A 25,112-nucleotide genomic window follows, 5' to 3' on the forward strand; every position below is an offset into this window, starting at 1 on the left:
GTTAATGATTGTGTGTTGTGTTGGGTGAAAAATTATTATTTTATTTGTAGTATTTTCCATCAGAGAGCAGCCCTGCAAACAAGTAAGTGATATAACAACCTGAATAAAAACATGAAATACTTATGTAAACACACTGTAGTTCTCTGCCCGCAGTGACCAACAGGAGGAGGCAGATCCCTGTTTGTAGACTAACCTGAGAGTAATTCTGGGTAATGGAGTTCTCAGTGTTCTCGCCATCTTTGTCTCACTCATAAGCATTTTTGTCAGAGAACACACAGTTGTAGAAATACACTTCATGAAGTACTTCACTGCAGAATTGAGGTGCATTGTATTTTCATTTTAGGTGGTTTTATGCGACCGCACCACAGAAGAAGATTTTTCTGCAGTACATTTGTCTTCATATGGTAATGAGTTATTTTTCCGAGGATTTCAGAGATAAACTTTCACATAAAAAAGCTAAAATATTTCCCTCTCAAATAAGGCAGAGTAGTAACAAGTAAAGCCAATATATGTGTGAATGAAGGGATTAAATGTAGATGTATGTGTTGTCTGCACTCTGAAGACTCAGTTTCCTTCTTCTGATTGTGGAAAAACTCAATCATGGAAACAGTGAAACATCCTGTTTGCTTCCTGAACAAATCTCCATCCTGTCTCAGAGTCAGAGGACCAGTCTGAAAGCTCAGCATGTGTTGAGCTGAGCTGAGAGACGGGAAGCAGCCCAGCTGGTTTGTTTTAACTGGGTGCTAAAACTAGATTTCTGATGAAGGGGGGTTCTGTAAAACCCTTAGTCCTAACTCAGGGAAATGTGAACACAGACATGAAACGCTGAAGTGATTCATTGTGACTTTCACTTCCTGAGGATTTCTGACGCCCCTCCACAACAAAGCTCCATAAACCCACCGAGAAACCAGAGGAAACAAAACCTGCAGAACTTCATGCAGAATCTGCTGTTTTTAAGTTTCCTTCTGTCACAGTGATCCAGGACAGTTGTCTGTGCACCCATGGGCTCACTGAGACCTGCAGTAAATGATGAAAATTGGGGTAAATTGGCAGTAAAGGGAAGCCTGACTGTTTAGGTCCATCATAAACCAAAAACCCCCAGAAGCTGAGAGTTGGATCTGAACTAAATAAATCCGAGTGTAGATAAAAAATAAAAACATGCAATGTCCACATTTTTTATTCCTCTATTAATTTTCCACATGTATTATTTTTATTTTATTTATCACCACATTTACTATGCTTTGATATCTATTTGTACATGTGAGCTTCCGTAATATCAACCTGTTGTGTTGCTGTATGTCTGTGTCTGTTGTGCACTCGTCTTCGTGCACTCTGTCCTTTTGTGGACAGGATGACTGGAGTATGTGAGTCCAGAAATAGCAGCAGGAGGATCAGGTTCTTGGAGCGTCCCCCTTCTCTTTATGCTCTTTTATACAACGGGATTCATGTGGTCTCAGCTGAACCAAAGTTGGCACTGGATTTTGACCTGGCTCATACCTGGTTCTGGTTTCTGCTGAAGTTGTCCAATACCAGGTTCTGGTTTCTGTTGAAGTGGACTCTGGCTGCTTCCACAGCTTTTTACCTTTTTAGGTTGTGAATGTAGTTTTCACTCACTTTCTGAAGGTGCTGGACTGAGGCAGGTCAGCATTGGTCCAGATATGGACTAAAGTCTGTTAGTCCCTGCCTGATGTGGTACAGGAAACAAGAAACCAGAGACCTGGTCAGTGGGTACAGATCCTATTGATTTAGTGCAAATTTATTTTCTATCAGCAAAAGCCTTAGAAGAAAAAGGCTGATTTTTATGGGGTTCTACTGAATTCAGACAGGTTCTGATGGGGTTCTAAGTTCAGACAGGTTCTCTGACCACTGACCAGATTTGTTCTACTAAGGCCCAGTAGAACCACACTGTGATTCTAAACTACTGGAGTCATTTTGGAGAGAAATGGTTCCCTTGAGGTTTTGCTGTCATACATTAGAACATGAGAACAGTTGTGTTATACTGCAGTTCTACTGGGTCAGCAGCTCTAGCACAATAACACTGGTTCTAAAAGAGTGACGGGTTCTTTTAAGGTCATTTTGGTTCTAGTGAGGTCTATGAGACTCTACCTGGATCCCACTGTTGACTCTATAGTGATTCACAGTGTCACAGAACGTCTTCACGCACAGGTTGCCAGAACCCGACAGGTGAGCCACCGGCAGGAAACGGAACCTCTGTGGCTGATCTGAGGTGAGCGACCAGTGGGTGAAAGCGCTCTGTGATTGGTGGAAGCAGAGACGAGGCGGGAGGCGTCAGATCTGCCACAGGCTTTTATTGCAAAGTGGCTTCCTGTGATCTCAGAAACAACGTTCCTTTAAGGCTCCAGATGTCGTCGTGTTCTTGTTGTTCTTGTTGTCGTGAGGGCATCTCTCACTGCTGGGGTCAAATCTGCTTCCTGTAGTGTGTCTTTACAAAATAAAAGTGCACTCTAACTAACTGGTGTGACGGTTACATTCGAACTGAAAGTAAGGCGACGACCAAACAGCTAGAATGACGGTGCGTCCGACAGGAATGGAGACTGAGGTAAACAAACGTTAGCTCGGTGACATAAATACAGAAACTTTAACATCAGGATCTTTTCTGTCTCAACTGTAGTGTTTCAACAAGAAGTGCTGGGTGATCTTCTCTTCTCAATGCATAGTCTAACAATGTGTGTGCCTGGGGGTGAACACAGTGGAGAAGAAACAACACTTTACAATAATAAATAAAGTCATATGTAAAAAACCCGTGTGCTGCAGGAGGCGGAACGTCGCGGCGCGTCGCTCGCCTCCAACACATGCGGCTGCTTCCTTCACATCGACTTTTTGGCAAAACTCTGGCTGTGAGAGAGAGACAACCTTCCTGGGGTTTGGTGGTGTGTCGGTTTTTTCTGCCAGGTGAACAGAAGTCGTGTGGCAACGAACTGGGAGGTGTTTGCATATCATTATGTTAATGAGATCTCCATGTTGGACAAAAGCAAAAAGAACAAAAACAAAAAGAAAACAGAGAGGCCTAAAGACGCTAAGTCCTTCAGGACATGGGGACAGACAGAGCAAGCTGCTGGGTGAAGCGGCGGTGTTCAGGTGGGGGCAGGTGCTTCGGTCCGGATGGCACGGCGGTTGGCTTGGCTCCGCTCGGCCACGGTGACATCACAGCGGCTTGCCCTCCAGAGACACCACCACGTTCCCGCCCAGCTTCTCGGCCAGCGTGCTGCGGTCCTGGATATCGTCAAGCCCGTTCACCTGCCACTCGTGTTTGATACCTGAGGAGACATACCTGAGGTCAGTAGGGTCAAGTACACCTGACAGACACACCTGATTTTGTGGAACCATCGTTGTTTCCAGCTCTCATTAATAACAGACGAGACAGTGTGTGATGTCTTGCCACACAAGCATCTTTGTGTTGCAGGGGCATCAGACATGGTCAGAGGTCAAAGGTCAAACCCCCACCCCTTAGAATCTGAGCAGTGGTGCAGGTGTGAGACAGGTGACTTCCTGTGTAAACGTGTAATCGGACCTCAGCAGGTCACATGACACCTCACCTGTAAACTTCTTTTTGATGGCGTCTTTAGAGCTGGCGTAGATCATCTTGCTCTTCAGTGGAGCGCTCTCTGGGGCCCTGCGGAGCAGCATCACAGTCAGAACAAATGATCAGCATTTCCATTATTGATCTGTTCCTTATTTTCTGGACTAATTGATCTATTGATCAGTCCCTAGAACCAGATGTCCTGCCTTATCTGACAAAAGTGAAAAACAGAAAACCTCACAGGTAAGAAGCAGGAACCAGGTTCTGTTTTTGTGAAAAATGACATAAACTCTTTTTATGCGACAAGATCTTGTCCCTGGTCCGGACCAGTTGATCAATACGAACTAATACTCACATCAATCTTTAGTTCTAGCTTTAGATCTAGAACTGGAACATTTATTCCATTAACTGATAAATGATTAAGGTCATGTTTTCCTTTTGGTTTTGGAGCCTGGAACCAGAACTGTTCTTGAGCTGAACGCAGAGGCTGGACTCTGACGTCTGTGGTGGAGCTGGGCAGATGTTTCTGTCAGAAGGGAATTCATGAACGGACCGAGCTCAGAACTTTTGTCCCGTTAGTTTGTTTGGCTGATGGGACAACCTCGTTGGGTTTCACTGTGCTCAAATCAAGATGAGATTACAGAGTTGGTTCTGTGAGGACCGTCTTTCTGAACACAACAGAACCTGACAACGTCGGCTCAGGTCTGAGAAAAGTCTGAAAAGACACTAAATCAGCAGTCGACAGCTCTACAGGGATCCAGGTTTAAAACGAGGGAATCACATCCTACCGAGCTGATTAACACCAGAACCAAAACCAGAACCAGGAGCTCCTGTTTGGTTCTACTCTGCACAGCAGACACTTGGTGACGGTAAAGAAAATGAATTTTTAAATAAAGAGGCAGGTAAACCCGGAGCTGGGCCCGGGCGACTATTACCAGAAGATGAAGACGAGGTCCTCCTTCTTGGACTCCTTGGTCTCGTACGTGGCGTCGTACAGGCCGTATCTGCAGTCGTTGAGGGGGAGGAGCTTGACGAAGCAGGCGTAGGGGTCATCCACGGTCTCTCCGATATCACCCACCAGGATCTGCTTCCCCTCCTCCACGATGATCTTCTTCCTGTCCTCGCTCAGGCAGAACAGCACCGCCTTCTTCCTCTTCTTCACCTCGTCCTGGGTCGAAGACTTCCTCACCTTCATGTCGTTGAACACCTTGATGACCTCGTCGTTCACTGTCACACCTGATGCCTGCAGGTCAACAACCAGCCAAAATATAGATTATTGATCATGAAAGCAGTGTTGATCCATCATTTAGTATTTTTACCCTAAACTGGCTCATAGACAGTCGCCGTTTGTTCAAACCTTTACATACCTAGGAATTTCAGACCTGATACCAGGCCCCTGGTGAGCTCTGATTGGCTACTGCTGACAGTGACAGCAGAGTGAGTCACAGGGTTTTAATAGCAGATGATTCAGAGCTGAACTAAACCCAATCCAACACACGCTGGACCCTGCAGTGGGCAGGAAGGCAGTGAAGGCACCACAACACAGCATCAGTGAACACACTGCTGAGCCGAGCCAGTAAATGCACCACCACAAGAAGACAATGAACGCACCACCGAGGAGAGTCAGCAAACACAACATCGTAAAGAAAGTGACTGAGCTACTAATGAGTCTTTTCATCAACTCTTCATTCTCATCAGCAAATCAGACCTGACCTGAGCCCAAACAGCTGCACACACATGTTCTGTCACTCAGCTCTTTATTTCAGGTCTATGACATCAGGCCTGCATCGAATGTTCATCTTCCATATTTATAATCATATTATATTTTCATATTATTGGACAATTGTGTTTTAAGGTCTACAGTTTTTGTGTCAAATGTTCTGTGGAAATAAAGTTTGTTGTTACGAACAAATGAACTGAGAAGGAAACTAACACAATATATGTACTGCAGTACTGCACTTCAGTCCAGTTCTGAGGTATTTGTACTTTAACTGAGTATTTCCATGTTGTGCTGCTTCATCCTTGGACTTCACTACATGTCAGAGCCAAACCTTGGACTTTTTCCTGCTCTACATTTATCTGATAACTTCAGTTCCTTTTCAGGATCAGATGGATCCAACAAAATACAGACTGATCATCAAACTTTATTGATCCCTGGGGGGAAAATACCAACATACCCAGCAGTATGGAAAGTACTTCAAATTAGAAGTATATAAGGTAGTTAACGTCAGATACCCAGCAGTATGGAAAGTACTTCAAATTAGAAGTATCTAAGGTAGTTAACGTCAGCTACCCAGCGGTATATAAAGTACTTCAAATTAGAAGTATATAAGGTAGTTAACGTCAGCTACCCAGCGGTATATAAAGTACTTCAAATTAGAAGTATATAAGGTAGTTAACGTCAGCTACCCAGCGGTATATAAAGTACTTCAAATTAGAAGTATATAAGGTAGTCAACGTCAGCTACCCAGCGGTATATAAAGTACTTCAAATTAGAAGTATATAAGGTAGTCAACGTCAGCTACCCAGCGGTATATAAAGTACTTCAAATTAGAAGTATATAAGGTAGTCAACGTCAGCTACCCAGCGGTATATAAAGTACTTCAAATTAGAAGTATATAAGGTAGTCAACGTCAGCTACCCAGCGGTATATAAAGTACTTCAAATTAGAAGTATATAAGGTAGTTAACGTCAGCTACCCACGGTATATAAAGTACTTCAAATTAGAAGTATATAAGGTAGTTAACGTCAGCTACCCAGCGGTATATAAAGTACTTCAAATCAAAAGTATATAAGGTAGTTAACGTCAGCTACCCAGCGGTATATAAAGTACTTCAAATCAGAAGTATATAAGGTAGTCAACGTCAGATACCCAGCGGTATATAAAGTACTTCAAATCAGAAGTATATAAGGTAGTTAACGTCAGCTACCCAGCGGTATATAAAGTACTTCAAATTAGAAGTATATAAAGTAGTTAACGTCAGCTACCCAGCGGTATATAAAGTACTTCAAATTAGAAGTATATAAGGTAGTTAACGTCAGCTACCCAGCGGTATATAAAGTACTTCAAATTAGAAGTATATAAGGTAGTTAACGTCAGCTACCCAGCGGTATATAAAGTACTTCAAATCAGAAGTATATAAGGTAGTTAACGTCAGCTACCCAGCGGTATATAAAGTACTTCAAATTAGAAGTATATAAGGTAGTTAACGTCAGCTACCCACGGTATATAAAGTACTTCAAATTAGAAGTATATAAGGTAGTTAACGTCAGCTACCCAGCGGTATATAAAGTACTTCAAATTAGAAGTATATAAGGTAGTTAACGTCAGCTACCCAGCGGTATATAAAGTACTTCAAATTAGAAGTATATAAGGTAGTTAACGTCAGCTACCCAGCGGTATATAAAGTACTTCAAATCAGAAGTATATAAGGTAGTTAACGTCAGCTACCCAGCGGTATATAAAGTACTTCAAATCAGAAGTATATAAGGTAGTTAACGTCAGCTACCCAGCGGTATATAAAGTACTTCAAATTAGAAGTATATAAGGTAGTTAACGTCAGCTACCCACGGTATATAAAGTACTTCAAATTAGAAGTATATAAGGTAGTTAACTTCAGCTACCCAGCAGTATATAAAGTACTTCAAATTAGAAGTATATAAGGTAGTTAACGTCAGCTACCCAGCGGTATATAAAGTACTTCAAATCAGAAGTATATAAGGTAGTTAACTTCAGCTACCCAGCAGTATATAAAGTACTTCAAATTAGAAGTATATAAGGTAGTTAACGTCAGCTGCAACATTAAAGTGATCAACACAATAATTTATCAATAATTAGAATCCAATAATATCAGATCCATTCATGTGTAATGGGCTGTTTTGCACAATGAGTACTTTTACTTTGGATACTTCAAGTACATCTGGATGATGGTACTTTTGGACTTTTACTGCAGTAAAAGATCAAAGATAAAACTTCTTTTAGTTTTGATGTTTTTTTATTATCGAATGTGATTTTTATAATTAATTATCAAACTAATCGTCAGTTTGTTATTGATCAATACTTTAACATTTGTAGTAAAAAGACAAAGTATTATTCACCAACAGCTTTATCAATAATCAATAAACTGATCATTGGAACCCATTCATCCATTGCCTCTAAATCCTTCCTGAATATTGGTGAACTGGTTCTGTTGGTCGGACCGCTCAGACTGGACTGGTCCTGGTCTGGTTAGGTCTGTGGGGGGCAGAGGGGGGTGAACTGGAGCCTGCAGGCCTCCACACAGACTGCAGAGTCACTGTCTGACCGGTTCCGTTGACTAACCTGGACTAAGTCCACAACCAGAACCCGCTCCTTAAGCTGTCCCCGTTCAGCCGGTCGGGTCTGGTCCGGGTCCGGCGGCCCGGGCTCTCTGGGTGAGGGCTGGTCTGACCAGCAGGACCGCGGCCGGAATAAGATGGCCGCCCCTGGCCACACGGCCTGGGGGCAGGCCCGGCCCAGCCCGGCCCGGGAAACGGGCCGTCACACGTAAAAACCCAGATGAACCTGCGGTACCGTCCCGGGAATTAATCCCGTTACCGGGAGCCGTCCCTGTGTGACGTAATCACCGAGTAACCGTCGGGCTCGGAGCGGCTAACTGACGCATCCATGCTAGCTCACATCACGCTGCCCGCGGAGCCGCATAACGGTCCGTCCGAGACCCGCACGATGCGGACTGCTCGGAAACCGGGTTCTCCAGAGCGCTATCTGCGCCGGGGCCGGACTCCGGCCGGTTCTTACCATGTTGTCCCGGGTATGTCCGCTGCTTCGCCGTCAGATCGGGGCTTCTCAGGGTGAAAGGTAGCGGGAATGAGGCCGGCGACCGGAGAAGGAGGAGGAGGGTGGGGGGACGAAGAGGAGGAGGCCGGGAGGAGGGGCCACAAGAACCGGACCGGTTCACCCCAGAGACCCGGACTGCATGACTGCAGGGAAAATACAAGACTCTGGTCTCAAGAGGCAGAGGAGAGGTGGACCAATACGACAGAGACTCAGAACCTCCACAGAGACTCGGAACCACCATAGAGTCTCAGACTGTCTTGCAGTGTGGTGGTCTTGACCTGAGAGTTGGGGGCCTGTTGTCCTCCTGGTCTTGGGTCCTGAATGTTCACCAGGCTGAATAAGCGAAACAAATCCAGTTGTACTGTTACAAAATCCTACTTCAGTACTAGTACACAAGTAAAAGTACTCATTATGTATATTAGTGAGTGTTGAGCCACCGAGAAAGTTATTTACGGTCTAAATAATAAAAATAACATCCTGTGAATCAAACACCGACTTTAAAGCTTTATGCTCCTTAAATCAAAGTACAAACAATACTTTCCTCTGAGGGTAGTAGTAGTAGTAGTATACAGCAACATGAAGCAGAAATACTCATGTAAGGTACAAGTTACAGTATAGTACTGGAGAAAATGTGTGGACGAACCATCACTGGGCTGATATTTACATTAAAAATACTCAAATACCAGCAATCGTTCAGTAAAATATAAGTCGAGAAGTATGAGCTAAATGTAAAGTCGTGAAAGCTCCTGGACTCATGGATCAATTCATTGATTTGGATCATTAATGTGGAAGCTCCATGTGTTCCGTATTGATTCACATAGTAAAGGTTAAACCTACTAGTAAAACAGTTTTTCTAAGCTACAGAACATCAGGACAAGTTAAAGTTCTGTATTCATGAGGGTTTTTCCAGTAAAGTCCAAACGTATGATGAGCAAAAACTAAATTAAAAGCTGCTTGTCAGTTTAAATCAACAAACCTGATGTTGGACCCTGCAGAGGACCAGCAGGCGGAACCATGTGGTGCTGTGAAAAGTACCATGTTCCAATCGCAGATCAAATAGTTTGTCTCTAAGGTTGGACACAGGTGGAACCAGCAGGAACATGAAGGTGTGACAGGTGTGTGAGCAGATCAACAGGCAGCAGTCAGGTATAAAACGTCCATTTATTTTTCCATCAGAACAAAAACAGGTTAGAGGCGTCAGGAGGCAGAGGGCGTCTAACAGTCATAAATAAAGCCAACACAGACTTCAACTAAATAAATACGCAGCAGAGGGAGAGGACTGACCTCCGTGCACCAACACACAAACACCACAGAAGAAGAACTGAAGACAGCAGCCCAACGTAAAACTAAAGCAGGAAAACTCACAGTAGTCAAAACACAAAAACTACAAATCCACAGAGGCCACGCAGCTCAGGTGTGTAAAGGAAGTTCCACAGTTTTTCTTTTGTTTTAGCTGCTGAAACCACATCTGTGTCAAATATGGAGCTAAAGTCAAAACCAGAGGTGCTGGTAGGTGTAGTTCTTCCAGCCTGAAAGCTAAGAGAACCACCAGCGAAGAACTAGAACTAAATATTTCTCAGATGAATCTAGTGAACGTTGTCGTTCAGTAGAACAGAAAACTAAAACTGAGACCTGAACAAGCTGGAAACTTTGTTTGCATTTTACAAAAGACAAATATTTTGTGTGCGCTGATGGTTTGTCTCCACCCCAGAGATCATCAGCTCGTTTGTGCACATGATGCAGGACACATGTTTCAAATGCAAAGTCGGTCTCTGGACTGAAACCTGTCAGACAGATGTTTCCCTGAGGGTCTGAACTGTTTTCAAGTGGGAACTTCAGTTTTTTAAGGAGGATTACCAAAACAAAAAGAGCCAACAGCAAACAACTGTCAGGGAAAACTAAAGCTGAGGAGAAAAGTGCAAACTGGACTTCAGAGTTCAGGTCATGAAAATGAGAACCTTGTGTTCAGTGTCTGAGTTTTAAGGAACTTTTACTTCCAGAGTTTTGCCTTTGTCTGCACATGATAAAGCTTTTTTCATTTCATGTGTCCAGCTGCCAGTTTGCAACCAAACCCACGTTCACTGATGACGTGTCACCTGAACTTTCATGCCAGCTGAGAATTGTAAGTCAAAATGTAAATGTCACACATCATGTGCACAAACACAAACCTCAATGTGGGTTAATGAAATGGTTTCATCTGATCAACAAACACCTGTGGCCACGCGGCCGCCGCACTGTTACTGAGCATTTCATCAAATCAAAGTCCCTGAGCAAACAGCCTGATTGGTCTTTAGCGTCAGTGCAAAGCTGAAGTTTCAGTGGCTTTTGTTTTTCTGGATCAAGGGAAATATGGAATGCAGCTGCAGCTCGAACAGAACGAAGAGGTAACGTCTCAGCTGACGAAGGAATCCAGACGGAGAGCTGGCTCACAGCTCCGGGTTACTTTAACATCATTTACTGTTGGGGTTCCGGTTAGACTTCGTGACCTTTGACCCCAGGGCAGCAGACATGGTGCATCACAGCAGAAGAAGCAGTGAGCAGAGACTGGCTGCCTCACGGGGTCAGATGTCACGATGGGGAACCCAGGACTTTTTTCAGCACCATGTGGGTCCGTCAGGAGGAAAACAACCGCAGCTTCCAGGCCGTGGACCAATCAGCAGAGAGGACAGCGATGAGGTCATATGGGGCGTTTGGTTCAGTGTCGGGAGCGTTTGGCAGGAGGGGCGGAGCCACGTTCTGATAGGCCGAGCCTGCTGAGCTCCGAGTGGAAGAACTGCTGCAGGCGGAGGCCGGCTCGGGCCTCGTTAGTGTGGCGAGGGTTGTACTGGAGGCAGTTGGAGAACATGAGCTCCACGTCGCAGATGAACTCACCTGGACACACAGGACACACATGGCATCATTTCTCACACATTCACTTTAAAAAACAAAAATAAACGCAGTGAGCACTTTTTAAAATCGATGACGATGCTTCGCTGCTGAGACAAACAGCTGCTTCTGACAGCGAAGGAAGGATCCTCACCTGCCGTCTGATATTCACAGTTGTTCACTTTCTCTCTGATGGTGCTGAGCGCTATCGGCTTCTTGATGATGTCGTAGTAATCGGGCACCTGCGGACAAGCAGACACGCAGGTGAGCTGCAGACAGTTTTACCTGTGTCCACTGTGTGTGTGCAGCGCAGGTGCAGTGTGTGTACCTGAGTCCTGGACACCAGCTTCATGAAGGGCCAGCTGTCGTCATGTCGGACCAGCTCCACGGTCAGCTGCTCGCACGCCGACAGCTCGTGGACGCCGTGGTTCCTGCCAGACGAGCGGCGGCTGGACGAAGATGAGGAGGAGGGAGGGGGGAGGACGGGTCTGGAGGGTTTGGGAGGGGGAGCGGCACCTGGGGGAGGAGCAGAGCAGACAGTTACTGGTTTTACTGAGGTCGACTTCAGCGAGACCACTTCATCCAGTACGATCCTGAGCTGCTCATACCTTTGTTGAATATTAGCACTTCCTGCTTCTCACTGGAAGTGAAACAAGGAACTTTCAAAATAAGATGCTTCACTATCAAACCAAGCTGCAGCGTCAGATTATGTAAAAATGACCAGTGATACAGGAGAAAACCTAGTACTAAATAATAAATTGTACTTTTATTTTCAGCTCTTTGACAACTTTGTACCACAGGCAAGATACATTACCTTTCACATAGGACTATTTCTAATACTGTTTCCTGGTTACTGATTGGTTGTTTACCTGTGGACGGCCTCTTGCGGGACTCGCCCAGACCAGGTGACGTCTTGGTGTTTCCGGCTGGTGCCAGGATCTCGTGGCTCAGACGAGCACTATTCCGACTCCCTGGACGAGGTGGAGCTTTACTGCCGGACGCTGTGTTGGCCTTCGATTTCGGGGGCGTGGCCTTTTTATTACCTGAGGACCTGTGATGAAAAGAAGCGTCAGTGGAGTCCACACTGGGATCAGAGCTACAAACCACTGGTATGAGAGCAGATACTGACTTAGAGGTCCCTGCTGAGCCCCCGTTGTTCTTCAGTGTGGTCTGTTGGACTTTGGGCGGGGCCTGGGTCTTGGCTTTGGGGGGCGGGGCCTGACTCCTCTTAGTGCTGCAGAGATGCAGAGGAGCAGCTGCTGATTAACAAAGATCTTTCTAAAACGGCTGATGTGAATATTTTCATACTCACCTCACTACTACTTCCTCTTCCTCCTCCTCCTCCTCCTCCTCCTCATCCTCCTCCTCTTCCTCTGACTCCTCCTCTTCCTCCTCAGATTCATCCTCCTGCTCTTCCTCCTCCTCATCCTCCTGCTCTTCATCTTCGTCGATAGAAGAGCGCTGACGAGACGGGAGGCGGCTTGATCTCTTTTTGGGTCGACAGTCTGGACAGAACCAGTCATGCTCTGGGACCGACTGAGACAGACCCAGACAAAGGTACAGTTACTCCACAGGAACCAATGTGTTAACCATTAGCATGTTGCTAAGAGGCTAACTCTTTTTCTATTCTATATAAAGAAGTAATCTGGAATCTCAGAGGTTGAGATCGAAGTCCTGGGGGCAGGCCAGTGGACGCAGAATAAACCAATCGGAAACAAAGGAAATGGCGTGAGCAAAGTGACCGTATCAACAAACAAACCTAGCGTTAATCTAACATGGCGTGAGGTAGAGACACTAGTGAATGAGTGTTGTGGTTTTTGACAATACACGTGTATCACGAGTTCTGTGCATATTTTTGAACAAACAGCAAAAGTCAGTTGTAGAAGATTTACTGACTTGGGACTGGCATTGGTAAATGGCTGTGATGGCCCGGCTCCTTAGAAGCCTGAAGAAGAGACTCCCCCTAAGGCAAGGGGTCCAGACCCACATTCTTTTGCTAACGAAGTGAGTCGGTCTGCCTGGCCAGGCTACTCTGAAACCACTTTCCTGTAAAGCCTTCAGATGCACTGCATGTCACTGCATCCCCCTGGTGGCCATCGCTTGGTACGGCACTAAACCTAATGTCCATTTGATTTCTATTGGTCTCTACAGTCACATGATGCTGACAAAGGTCAAAGGTCAGAACGTGTCCGTTGTGGTGGGGCTGCTAACTGCTATTGATGAAGCTGTAGGTTTAAAACATTTCATTTTCACTAACTTTCACCACTTCTCTGTGTCCAGCTCCATATAACACAATGCCTGTATATATCGTCCTTTCCTTTAAGACGACTTTGGTTCCAGTCATTGGTGTTTTGATGTTTATATGCTCTAATGTTGTTAAAGGCCTTTGAATTTTCTGTTTTACAAACACGAGAGTTAAACATATACAGGCCTCAGGTAGTGGGTGTGGTTAGTTATCTTGAGGCGGGGCCTCAGGCAGTGGGTGTGGCTAGTTACCTTGAGGCGGGGCCTCAGGCAGTGGGTGTGGTGGCCTCGGTCACAGCTGTCACACAGCAGCATGTTGTCGGCGTCTCCTTTCCGTCTACAGATACGACAGCGAGCGTTGAGGACAGAGCGAGACCAGAGGATGCTTCGCTCCAGAGTGGACAGGTGAACAAACACCTGCGTGTACACACACATCAGCTTGTTATTTCCACCACACACACAGTTCCACCTTTGTTCTGTCATAGTGCTGTCTCCAACATATTCAATCCTTTCTGTGACAGGAAATCATCCTCTGATTGATGCTGATTCAGCCAATCAGATCTTTAATGTGCAGTCAGGTGGGACCTATAGTCGGGTCTAAGACTTAGACTAAGTCTTCAGTGCTCGACTGACACAGAAAAAGAAGCTGCTTCAGTTTACAGACTGAACTTTAAATAAAATTATGTGGCGTCTTTCTGACCTGAGACAAACTGGTGCAGGCCTGCAGAGACTCCCTCCATCGCTCCAGTACCGTCTTAACCACCCGACCGCTGTCACTGCCATCTGACACAGAAAACCGGTTAGTGACTCTGGTTTGACACTGTAAACACTACACATGAGCCTCAGACCTGAGACTAGATCAGAATATGATTCTACTGAAGAGAAAGACGTGTCAAACTACAGTGACCAGATGTTTAATCTGCACGTTGCTCTGTGGAGCTACAGGACCTCATACCATCACTGGCCTGGTCCTCATCCTTCTTCCTGTTCTTCTTCATCTTCTGGTCTTTCTTTGAGTCTTCATCACCTGCAAGGAAACGACCTGAGTTGACCGACATGCTGTTGATTACAGTGAGGATGCAGAACAGATCACAGAGCAGACGACGGTATTTGGACATCTGGTCTGATTTACATTCAAGCTGTTCAGAACCTCCCAGACTGAGCCAGGTCTGCACACACTCACCCAGCGGAGCTTTGAGGAAGCGTCTTTCGATGCCCTGCTCGATGTGAGCGAGAGCCTGAGCCAGGACTCTTACGGAGCTGCTGACCACCTGAGGAGTCGCACTGCCACTGGTCCCACAGGTCACCACGCTGTCGGACCTCAGCTCCTGCAGCCTGACACACACACACACACCCCCAGAATACAGTGGTCAGTTTATTATGAACCCCTGCATCGGACCCAGTCGATTTATTATGAACCCCTGCGTTGGACCCAGTTGGTTTATTAGGAACCCCTTGCTGTAATTGCTGTCAACTAGATCTGAAACAAAAGTAGATTCTGGAACCAAAACCCACTCTAGGCTGATAGCTACCTTCCTGTACCTGAGTCTGCATACCTGTCTCTGGCTCTCAGTTGGGCAGAGTCCACCTCCATGGCCTCCACTCGTCCATCCATCCCTCCATTTTCTCTGCCTTCAGAACACAGCAGCTCATAGTTTCCTGCTTCCAGTGCTGAGCGCCACACCTGTCTGTCCATCACCTGGACAGAGACGGACAGGTGAGTCGGAGGTCAACTACTTTGTGTTTGCTTCTGTATTCATGAGCAAGTGTGTGTACCTTCAGAGTTCCCAGGGTTCCCTGGTGGATTCGGTCCTCAATGTCCAGCAGCAGGTCTCTCAGTCTCACCTCCATCACAGTCTCAGCAGCAGTGCATTCTGGTACGGATCGGGACGATTCAGGATTATCTGGACAAACAGGACAGGTGTGTTTACTGGTCCATCAGTGTTCACATTCACACCTGGAAGTATCCTATAGGCTTACCAGCATTTACCTGTGTGCCTGTACAGGTACATCCCTGCAACTTTACCTGTGTGCCTGTACTTGTTCCTGTCACAGCTCCGCAGCACCTGTTGCAGCCTCTCTCTCTCCTGCAGCAGCGCCTCCTTCAGGCTGCTCTCTCTGTGGCCTCGAGGGTTCAGAGCCTCTATCAGCTGATCCACTTCCTCCATCGAGCTGTAGAAAGACCACTGGTTGGGACGGTTGACCGGCAGCCCACAGGTGTGGAGGGGGGCGGGGCTTGAGCCAGCACTATGAAGGTCGAAGGTTTGGTTACCATTGGAAACGTTTGTAAAAGCAGCAGCTCCTCTTTTTTCACAAAAATCCAAAATAAAAACCTAACATACCTCCCGTCAGTCGACTGCTCCTTGACACCCTCCTCGTCCTCCATCTTGGTTGTGGCGTCCTGTGTGGGTTTTGGGCGGGGCTGCAGCATGTCCTCCGTCAGGCCGAAGCAGTCGTCCTCCACAAACAGAGCGGCGGCTGAGGGGAGGAGCCAGTATCGACGGTACAGACGGTCTCTGCCAAGAGGCAGCAGGCAGGTGCAGGCTGCCGCCTTCTGGATCCGTTCCTGCAGCTCTCGAACCTGCGGGTCGAGAACATCGGGATCAGACCACAGGCTGACTGCTGCTACCACATTTCATCAGTGTTCTGTTTTTGTGAGCTTAAGGTTAATGCTACCCTGAACATGTGATCTGAGCTCAAAGAACATGAAAATCAAGAGGAGATGGAATCTAAACTAGTTCTGTTCAATAACCAGGTCTGAGAAGTGACCAGTGTTTCTGACCTTCTCCTGCTCCTTCTCCAGCTCCTCTGCAGTCAGACTGGTTGGGGGACAGGACGAAGGTTTGGGGTCAGAGGTCGCCTGTCGTTGCGGTTCCTCCTTCTGCTGGACTTTACCTGGAAGAGAGCGAGAAACTGACGACCAAGCAGGAGGCAGAACGCAGTTTATACGACAAGTCTGCAGCTTCGGTTTCATGTTTTCGCCCAGCCTCCTGGTTTTCTGCACTGACCTCATGTAGTCGTGATTAACTGACTTCCTTCCTGTGCTTCACAATAAAAGCATTTCAATGTGAAGACAGCTACTCTGAAGCCATCAAGAGAACCAGAACCAGAACCAATCAGCAAAGTTAATGATAAATAACAACTCAAACTTTCCCTGACCCAGGGGAGGAGTCTGTGCTAATTTTCAACCAAAGATTCAGTTTATTTTAACAAACTCTTGAGAGTTTTGGTAAAAATTGACTAAAACTGATGCTGTGATAGAAAAGATATCAAATCAAATATTTATTTAAAGGGTCTGTGGTCTTCAGTTACCTTTCATCTTCTTGCTGGATGAAGAGTTTTGCCCCTCCTCATCCTCAATGTGTTGTTCTGCTGGAGTCTCATTGCTGAAACAACAATGGACATTTTTACTGTGACAAAACAATTTAATACCTGCTACCATACCTGATCCAGGTAATCAGCATTGATAAGGCAGGGATAGTTGGAAAACAAGCAGGACTGTGCCCCCCCCCCGCTACACAATCACAGCAGCCCCCACATGAAGGACAAACAGAAGTGCTCACTCTCACAGCTGTAACTGTAACAGAATAACTGAAGAGCCGGTTCAGTCACTTTCATCTGTACCTGTTGGTCTGGAGTTTTCCCTTCACCTCCTGCTCCTTCAGTTTCTCCTCCTTCTCCCTCAGTCTCTGCTCCTGCTCCCTCAGCTTCTCCTCCTTACGCAGACGAACCCTAAAGCAGAGGAGGAGAAGAGACAGGAGCAGATGTCACAGCTCCAGCTTTGTTTGAGTGTGTATGTATATTTAATACACTTGTGTGCATGTGTGTTTATTTAATACACCTGTGTGTGTGTGTGTGTGTGTGTATATTTAATACACTTGTGTGTGTGTGTATATATCTAATACACCTGTGTGTGTGTGTGTGGACACCTGGATGCAGCGTGTGTTGTATATATATCTATGTGCTTTGTATACACACCTGTGAGTGCATATACCTGTCTGCTTTACGTGTGGACTGTGTACACCTGTACCTGTGTGCAGCCTCCTCTCTCTCTCTGCGATGCTGCTCAGCTCTGATCTCTCTCAGCTCCTGTCTGGCAGCTTTCTGCTCATCCACACAGTCTTCAATCAGATCCCTGCTGGACGCCAACGTCAGCAGTTTCCCCACCAGCGCCTGCAGGATCCTCAGCTTCTCCCCTGCACACAGATCAATAACTGATCAATATCTGTAAACACATCAGTATTGATCACTGATTCCTGTTAGATTATAAACAATTAATTGCGGCTGACCCGTCGTGAGGTCGTACACCGCCGTGCACGACAGCCGCTTCAGCAGCGCCGGCTGGGCCAATCGGAGCTCCACACAGGGGTCGTCCATCAGCGTGAACCCGCCCTGTTTCTGGTAACGGAGCTTGGCATTGCCATGGTTACAGTCGGCACCGGCCGACAGGATGTGCAGCCGCAGGATTTCCGACAGCGTGCAGCTGTCCAGGTCCAACTGCTTCAGACCGCAGCCCTGATGCAGCTGTGGCCACGCCGCAGCCAATGAGGCGACGGCGCTCAGAGCCGAATGGGTGGGGTCAGAGTCGTCGTCCAGGACGTCGGTCAGGTCTGCACACACAGACGCCAAATACACAGACTGATGAAAGTGTTTCTGTCAGGTTTTCACCTGAGGAGGTGTGGCCAATCACAGCACAGCAGGTTAGACACCTTTCAGTGCAGTGTGTGTGTGTGTGTGTGTGTGTTAGTATTGCTGTTTTTGTGAGGACTGTTTGAGGGTTCAGGTCAAAACCAGCTACAGGTCCAGGTCAGAGGGGCGGGGCTAGGCATGCATAGTATCAGCAAGTGTCCTCACAAAGACAGCAAAGACACAACCGAGCGTCTGACCTTCGGCCTGGTCTTTGGCCACCTCCTCCTGCTCCTCAGCCAGGGCCTGGAAGATGGCCGACAGGAAGAAGAACAGCAGCTCACACAGAGGACCTTCCGGATCAGAACCAATCAGAGCCTCTTCTAAAACCTCTGTGGAGAGACAGCATGTGTTAGCACCAATCAACCTCCAGAACCACTGCAGAGAGAGGAGCTCTGTTAGAACCCAGAATAAAACAATGACAAGCCCAAGAACCAAATGAACCTTTTTAGAAAGCAGCGCAACCTCGACATCAGGTTCTAAACCTCACTACATCACCTAAACCTTTCTGGCCAAAACCATGGCACCAGCCTGAACTAGACTAAGAACCCTGTACAGAACCACAGGATCCTGCACAGTTTATACAGGTGAGGTTCTAACCCAGAGAGATTCCATCGGGGAACTCGTCCTTCAGGTCAAAGACGTCCCCAAAGGCTCGCAGGAACTCCAGAACCATGAGCGCTTCTCCAAAGAGTTCCGCTGGAAGACGGGTTCTCACGGGAACCGGACTGGGCAGCTCCTGAAAGAACCAGTACAAAACACAGATGCTGGTTCAGAAGAGAATTCTCAGAAACAAAGCAAGAAAACAACAATTTCACCTCAACACTGTTGAAATCTGTTTATTTTAATTTCCCCCCTAATGAAACGGGTTGGCTTGTGGACTCGTGTGAACCCTGCTCAAACCACATGAACTGAAGAGCAAGATGAAGTTAGTTTCTCTATTCACCTCTAAAGGGTCTAGAAAAAAAAAAAGACTTCCCTTCAGTCAGGGTGACAACGTCAAACATCCTGTTTCATCTCACCGATGTTCCGTTTTGTCTCAATTTATTCTGAAGCTTAAAAAAAAAAAAAAAACATTTAAAAGGTATTTGTGACTGCAGAAGGAACGAGCACAGAATCTCCTGTCACTGACATGGTTTTGGTTTCACTGTGGTCTGAATGTGTATCTGTGTTTTCCATGGATGTGCTCAGGCGACCTGGATCATAGGACGGCACCAAATTTATTCCTGCTCAGCCGCTCACAGTGCAGCTTCTGGATTAGAGCCATAAAAGTGACCCAGATGCTGTGCACACTGAGCACGCTCACTAGAGCTGAGCCGGATGACTCCCTGTTGGCTCACAGCAAATGTAGATGGGCTCAAATAAAATAATCCTCCATCTTTACCACATTACAACTACGTTCATCACATGAACTGACCCTCACAAACCAGTGAAATTACTTTTTATTGTCAGAATCTGGTCCAGACCAGTTTGGAAAGTCTAGAAGAGCCGTAGTTGTCTTATCCCATTCATGTGCGTGGGCAGCCGACAGGAAGTCATCTGGCTCGACACAAGTGAGGACGCTCAATGTCCAAAATCATGGAAACGAACGTCCTGGTAATGTTTATGGCTGCGATCCATGAAGGATGAAACATGAAGGATGTGCCACAGAACAATTTTTGAGAGGAATGCATTGGTGCCATCTCATGATCCAGTATCCAGGTCTCCTTTATACGACCTTTGGTTCCTGCCTGCACCTCCATTGTTTTCACTGTGTAACCATGGCAACCACAGAAACCACAAAGAGGGAAAAGAGGAGCTGAAGTCGCAGGTACGGAGAAATCCTGATGACCCACCTGTTCACCAGCAGGGAAACAGCAGAGTCTGATCTGGTCAGACAGTTTGATTCAGCCCCTTGTTTCTCTGGCTCCTTAATCAACAGAACATGTGGTGCATTCACTGACCTTCAGGTCTTCACACTCCATGTCCTCTCTGGGTTTGTTCCATAGTTTCAGCCGTTCTGCATATTTCTTCTTCTCCTCCTTCAGCTTCTCTCGTTCCTGGAAACCAGATTCCAACAATGTGCCAACATGAACGTGCAGATTCCATTTTATACAAACACAGAAGTTTAGAAAACTCACCTTCTCCTTCTCCAGCCTCCTGCGCTCCTTCTCCTCCCTCCTCCTCTGCTTCTCCTCCTCAAACCTCCTCCTCTGCTCCTCCTTCATTTTCTCCTTGTCCTCCCTGTCCCTCCTCTTGGCCTCCTGTGCCTCCTCCTTCTCCTTCTTCAGTCGAGCTCTGTCCTGAGCTGCAGACGCCATCTCCTCCCTCTGCTGCAGCAGCTTCAGCTTCTCCTCCGCCGCCGCCTTCAGCAGCAGCGAGCTCGCCTGGAAACACGTTTCTGTCAGTTAACTCAACAATAACCACACAGACCAGATCCTTTTTCAGAGGAAACATGACTTCTTTTTAAATTTACTCCACAGGTGTCAACATTTTCTGTGTCCTACTGTTCTCACCTGCCCAGGTGAGCCACGCCCAGCAGCTTTGGAGGGGGGGCTGAAGGGGAACAGCGGGGGCTCGTCGGGAAAGAACTGAGAGAAAGTCTGTTCAGACAGCTGGTACTTCACCACTGTGGAGGGCTGGCAGAGGACAGACATCAGGAACAGCGTGAGCTCTCAGAACAGGCAGCTGCAGATAACTAAAACAGGGAATTGTGGGTAATGTCCTCACCTTCAATGCGATGGTCCCGTTCTGAGGCTCACAGTGCTGTTTGAAAAGCAGCTTCAGCCTCTCTCTGGACAGAGTCGTCTTCCTATGGCTGAATAAACAACACGCGTCATTTCAACACTGTCAGAGCTTAAGGACCAATAACTAACGTGTCCAACACTCAGCAGGTTCTAGAAAACCTCTAAAAGAACCAGGACACGCTGGGGTTTGTAAGGAATCAAGCTAAAGAAAAAAAACAACAAAAATCTTTGGGACCTGAAGGGTCACACAGAACAGGAAGTGCCCAATTGAAGCCTCTCACCTGATCTGATTGGCTCTAACGTTGAACGGCTCACAGTGTCCGTCCACCATCCTCACTGTGTATTTAAACACCGATGGACTCAGAGGTTTCTTCTTCTTCTTCTTCCTGTTAAAACACACACACACACACACACCTGAACACTTTAATACACCTGAACCCTCCTGGCACCCTGTGACCTTTGACACACACGACCTTTTGCCTACTGACCCGTTGACCTGTGCAGTGGGACTCTGGAAGGCGCCGGTCTCGTCGTCACTGTCGCTGATGACAATTGTGTCGCTAGCGGTCGGCTTGGTGTGACCGTTAGCAGCTCCGTTAGCGCTGGAATGAGGTGAATGAACCTGCAGGATCTCACACACGTGTCTGCGACACAGACACAGACACAGACACAGACACAGACACAGACACAGACACAGACACAGACACAGACACAGACACAGACACAGACACCCAGTATTGTGGTTGTGGTTATCAGGTTCCTACAGTGGAAAAAGCCTAAAAGTGTCTCATTAGCACAGCAGAACTGACAGTGATCAGCTGCTGTGACACTGAAGGAAACTTAAAAACAGCAGGATTCTGAATGAAGTTCTGCAGCCTGTTTCCTCTGAGCTCTGGAAATAACGTCTGGATGTGACAGTGACGACTGTGAGAAGCAGGACAAGACTTCAGGAGACACGTTAATGATTAATGATGGTTTAATATGACCCCCCAGCTCTGCCCCCCAGTACCTGGCACCGTTACGTCCCGTGATGTCCACCGTCTCTCCAGGGAAGAATCTGTCTTTGACGAAGGCGTAGACGTCCTCGCAGAGCTCCGTCAGCCTGCAGCGGCGGCTCAGAGCGGCCAGGTGGAGCAGAGGCACCACCAGACACTGAGGGAAACTCTGAAGGCTCTGCTTCGCCCGCCGCTCGCTCTCCACCGCCTCCAGGTAAGTGAGGCCCGCTCGACCCGTCAGAGCGCAGCTCCACACCAGACTGTTGCACAGGATGGTCCTCTCAAAGAACTCACTGAGGAGGAGGAGGAAGACGAGTTACTTCAGGGCCATGCACAGTCACATCAGCCAGAGCTCAGTTCAGGTTTCTCAAGGATAGAAACCTGTCAACACCTCCTGTTCTCAAAGTGGTTTATCAGGAACCCCTGTGTTGGCCCCGATCCGTTTATTAGGAACCCCTGCGTCGAACCCAGTTTATTAGAAACCCCTGCTTCGGCCCCAGTCCATTTATTAGGAACCCCCATGTCGGACCCAGACGGTTTATTAGGAACCCCCGTGTCGGCCCTGGTCGGTTTATTAGGAACCCCCATGTCGAACCCAGACAGTTTATTAGGAACCCCCATGTCGGACCCAGACGGTTTATTAGGAACCCCCGTGTCGGACACAGTCAGTCTAATCCGACAGTCCTGCAGTAAATCCTCCTTGATGAAGGTGATAATGTTCAGGCTGTTTCACGGCTGTTGACCGTGTTGTACTGGAAGCTGGTTCTGCTGTTGCCTCACTGATATAAACAGGGTGGACAAAATAATAGAAACACCTGTCAGCACAGCCTCTGTGTTTCCTTCAGGACTGTTGGATCAGACTGTCCCTAATAAACTGGCACCTTCGAACTTTTCTCAGTCAAAGGTGGGGTCAGGGCAGAGGCCAGGTTTGTAATGCAGAGAGGATGGCTGACCTGTTGTGACTGAACTGACTGAGCTCACCTGTGGTCTTCACCTGTGCCTGCCCTTTGGCTGACCCCGGCAGGTGTGTTGGGGTGAGCCAGGCCTCTTAGCTCGCGGCTAAGACGGCTCCTCTGTTAGCTAAGCCGCTAACCGCTTTAGCTCAGCCAGCTAGCGAAAAGTACACCTGCTGAAACAGGCGCCAGGTGTTAATCGGACCCTGCCCCCACCTGAGTCTGTGAGCCAACACAAGTTTTCATTTTTTTATCCTGAATCCGCTGAAACTCAATAAATTTTGTTTATGTTGTCTGGAAGTTTTCCAACAGACCAACTGTCAGTCAAAGTTCACTCCGGGGCTCTAACGGCTCCTTAAACCGGCCCAGGTGAGACAGGTGATACCCGCAGGGACTTACTCGTAGGTCCTGAAGATTTCGTGTGTGATTTTGCAGAGGAAGACCTCCTCGTCCGGCCGCAGGTCCGCCGGGGGCTTCTGTCGGACGAAGGCTCTTCTGTGGAGAAGCGGCATCTTCAGCTCCGCTTCACCGGCCGCACTGAGGAAAAAGGAGGGAAACCGGGTCAGAACAACCGAACATCGGACACAAAGTCCGCCAACACAGACCAAAGTCGACCCGAGAGTCAACGCGGAGTCCCGGAGCCAGAACAGCGGAGCAGCCGCGAGGAGGAAAGCGGGTCTTTTGTTAACCGAGATAACGAGCCCACATGGACGCGTGCTCCTCCCGGCGGCGCTCACACGCTCAAAGTCCGGGACCCGACCCGAACAGCCCGTCCGGAGCCGAACTCACCCAGCAGAACGCCGCGGAAACAGCTGTAGACGGTCTTTACCGAGTGGTGTAACGATAAGCGGCTGATCCACGGCCCAAAGTGACGGAGAAGTCCCGGGCTGAGCGGAGCCTCTGGCGGCTTGTTGACCAAGTTTTCAACCAGTTCACGGACCGGCCCGGAGCTGGGAAATTTAAGCACTCCATGGGTACATTACATTACAAATGTGATGAAACCCAAAAAATGTCCACGGGTTTGAGTTGTTCTGATCTGTTTTGGGTTTAGACTAAAGTTTAACATGGGAACCAAACATGGACAATAATTCTATCGGCATTAATACCACTTCAACCAGCAAATAATGATGACCATTTTTAAATGGGTAATGACTGTGAGTATAAAATCTATAAACTCATGAAAAATATTTCTGACAACTACAGTGGAACACATGAGAACATTTATTTTGGGCTCCTTCTGGTCCCCAGGAACTAAACTGAGACAGATGAAACAGATGTACTCATTAATCACTCTGCACACTCTTTTCTTCTTGTCACTGGTGAAGACTTATCTGCTTTAGTCTTCATTTCTTTGTTAATAGTTGTTTCTATAACAAATTAATCATTTCATTTTCAAGTGGAAATGCCAAATATTGGTCCGTTCCAGTTTTATTAGTTTGCTGCTGTCGGTTTCTTGTAGGCCTCCAGGCTGTGGCACAAATGTCAATATCAGTATTGATAAAACAGCTGATGTGAGGCCCTTGAACGCATCACGCTGAGAGAGTGAGTGGGCGGGGCGTCACTGTCTTCCACAGTGCCCATTGGTCGGTCGTCCTGCCAGTCCTCCGCTCTCAGCCAATGGTTGCCCTAGAAACCGCGCCGCTGAACCGCGATGATGGCGCGGGCGGTGACGTCAGAGCGAACGGCAGGAAGCGGTGACGAGTGATGACGCAGAGTGAGTGACAGCAGGAGACAATACGTCATCAGAGAGGGCCAACCCCCGTGCACATAATTAATAAGCGATAGCTTGATCATTAACGTGTTTTGATCAGGTTTATTGATCAGATCTGTTTTTCAGATGTGGGTTAAATAACAATCCGGATTATTCTCCTGTTGATCATACATGACAGTGCTCTTATTTTGAAATGTGCACAAAATGAGGAAAGTTGAAACCATGATCCACGCTAATATGATTGGCTGAGAGCTGATCATGTGACTGCAGGTACATGAGATAGGTGTGTTAGGAGCCCTCCCAGCATGCAAGGGGGCAATCCACCCTACAGTGATGGCTCTCTGTGATGGAAGTGCACAGACCTTTAGGTGATAATTAGAAACCAAACATGAAGCCTCATTAAAATCTTACAAAGCATAAAAACCACCTGTTGTGACTCAGTTGCTCTTTAAATAAACTCTGGAGAAAACAGTGTTAAAACAGGTGACATGAGTTTTTTTAAAAACATTTCTGACCCCGTCACAGGAGACGATTTGTTTCTCTGAATAAAATTAGTAAGAAAGAAATTGTCCTTG

The 25,112-nt window shown here is 47.1% G+C and overlaps 2 protein-coding genes across 4 annotated transcripts; both read right to left on the reverse strand.

The window, feature by feature from the left end:
* Window positions 1–2,289: 2,289 nt before the first annotated feature.
* Window positions 2,290–8,473, reverse strand: cfl2 (cofilin 2 (muscle)). Its single transcript, XM_026308381.1, has 4 exons — window positions 8,319–8,473; window positions 4,477–4,784; window positions 3,558–3,634; window positions 2,290–3,278 (listed from the first exon to the last, which is right to left on the reverse strand). The coding sequence occupies exons 1-4, from the start codon at window positions 8,319–8,321 to the stop codon at window positions 3,166–3,168; spliced, it is 501 nt and encodes a 166-aa protein (XP_026164166.1). The 5' UTR covers window positions 8,322–8,473; the 3' UTR covers window positions 2,290–3,165.
* A 1,026-nt stretch (window positions 8,474–9,499) lies between these two features.
* Window positions 9,500–23,753, reverse strand: baz1a (bromodomain adjacent to zinc finger domain, 1A). Of its 3 annotated transcripts, XM_026308403.1 has the most exons (30): window positions 23,616–23,753; window positions 23,226–23,363; window positions 21,888–22,166; window positions 21,367–21,522; window positions 21,160–21,264; window positions 20,862–20,949; window positions 20,648–20,770; window positions 20,273–20,518; window positions 20,096–20,191; window positions 18,753–18,891; window positions 18,353–18,484; window positions 17,756–18,076; window positions 17,497–17,662; window positions 17,091–17,198; window positions 16,779–16,852; window positions 16,249–16,361; window positions 15,809–16,047; window positions 15,493–15,713; window positions 15,243–15,370; window positions 15,023–15,165; window positions 14,650–14,801; window positions 14,422–14,493; window positions 14,167–14,249; window positions 13,719–13,883; window positions 12,535–12,758; window positions 12,352–12,456; window positions 12,092–12,273; window positions 11,551–11,738; window positions 11,377–11,464; window positions 9,500–11,228 (listed from the first exon to the last, which is right to left on the reverse strand). In XM_026308403.1, exons 2-30 carry the CDS (start codon window positions 23,336–23,338, stop codon window positions 11,053–11,055), a joined length of 4,425 nt encoding a protein of 1,474 aa, XP_026164188.1. In that variant the 5' UTR covers window positions 23,339–23,363; window positions 23,616–23,753; the 3' UTR covers window positions 9,500–11,052. The 3 variants fall into 3 exon arrangements, with proteins under 3 accessions (XP_026164188.1, XP_026164187.1, XP_026164186.1); XM_026308402.1 differs by having other exon boundaries at window positions 12,092–12,456; window positions 21,160–21,261; XM_026308401.1 differs by having other exon boundaries at window positions 12,092–12,456.
* Window positions 23,754–25,112: the final 1,359 nt, after the last annotated feature.

This window comes from Mastacembelus armatus, unplaced genomic scaffold, assembly GCF_900324485.2.
Source record: "Mastacembelus armatus unplaced genomic scaffold, fMasArm1.2, whole genome shotgun sequence".
Taxonomy (NCBI): domain Eukaryota; kingdom Metazoa; phylum Chordata; class Actinopteri; order Synbranchiformes; family Mastacembelidae; genus Mastacembelus; species Mastacembelus armatus.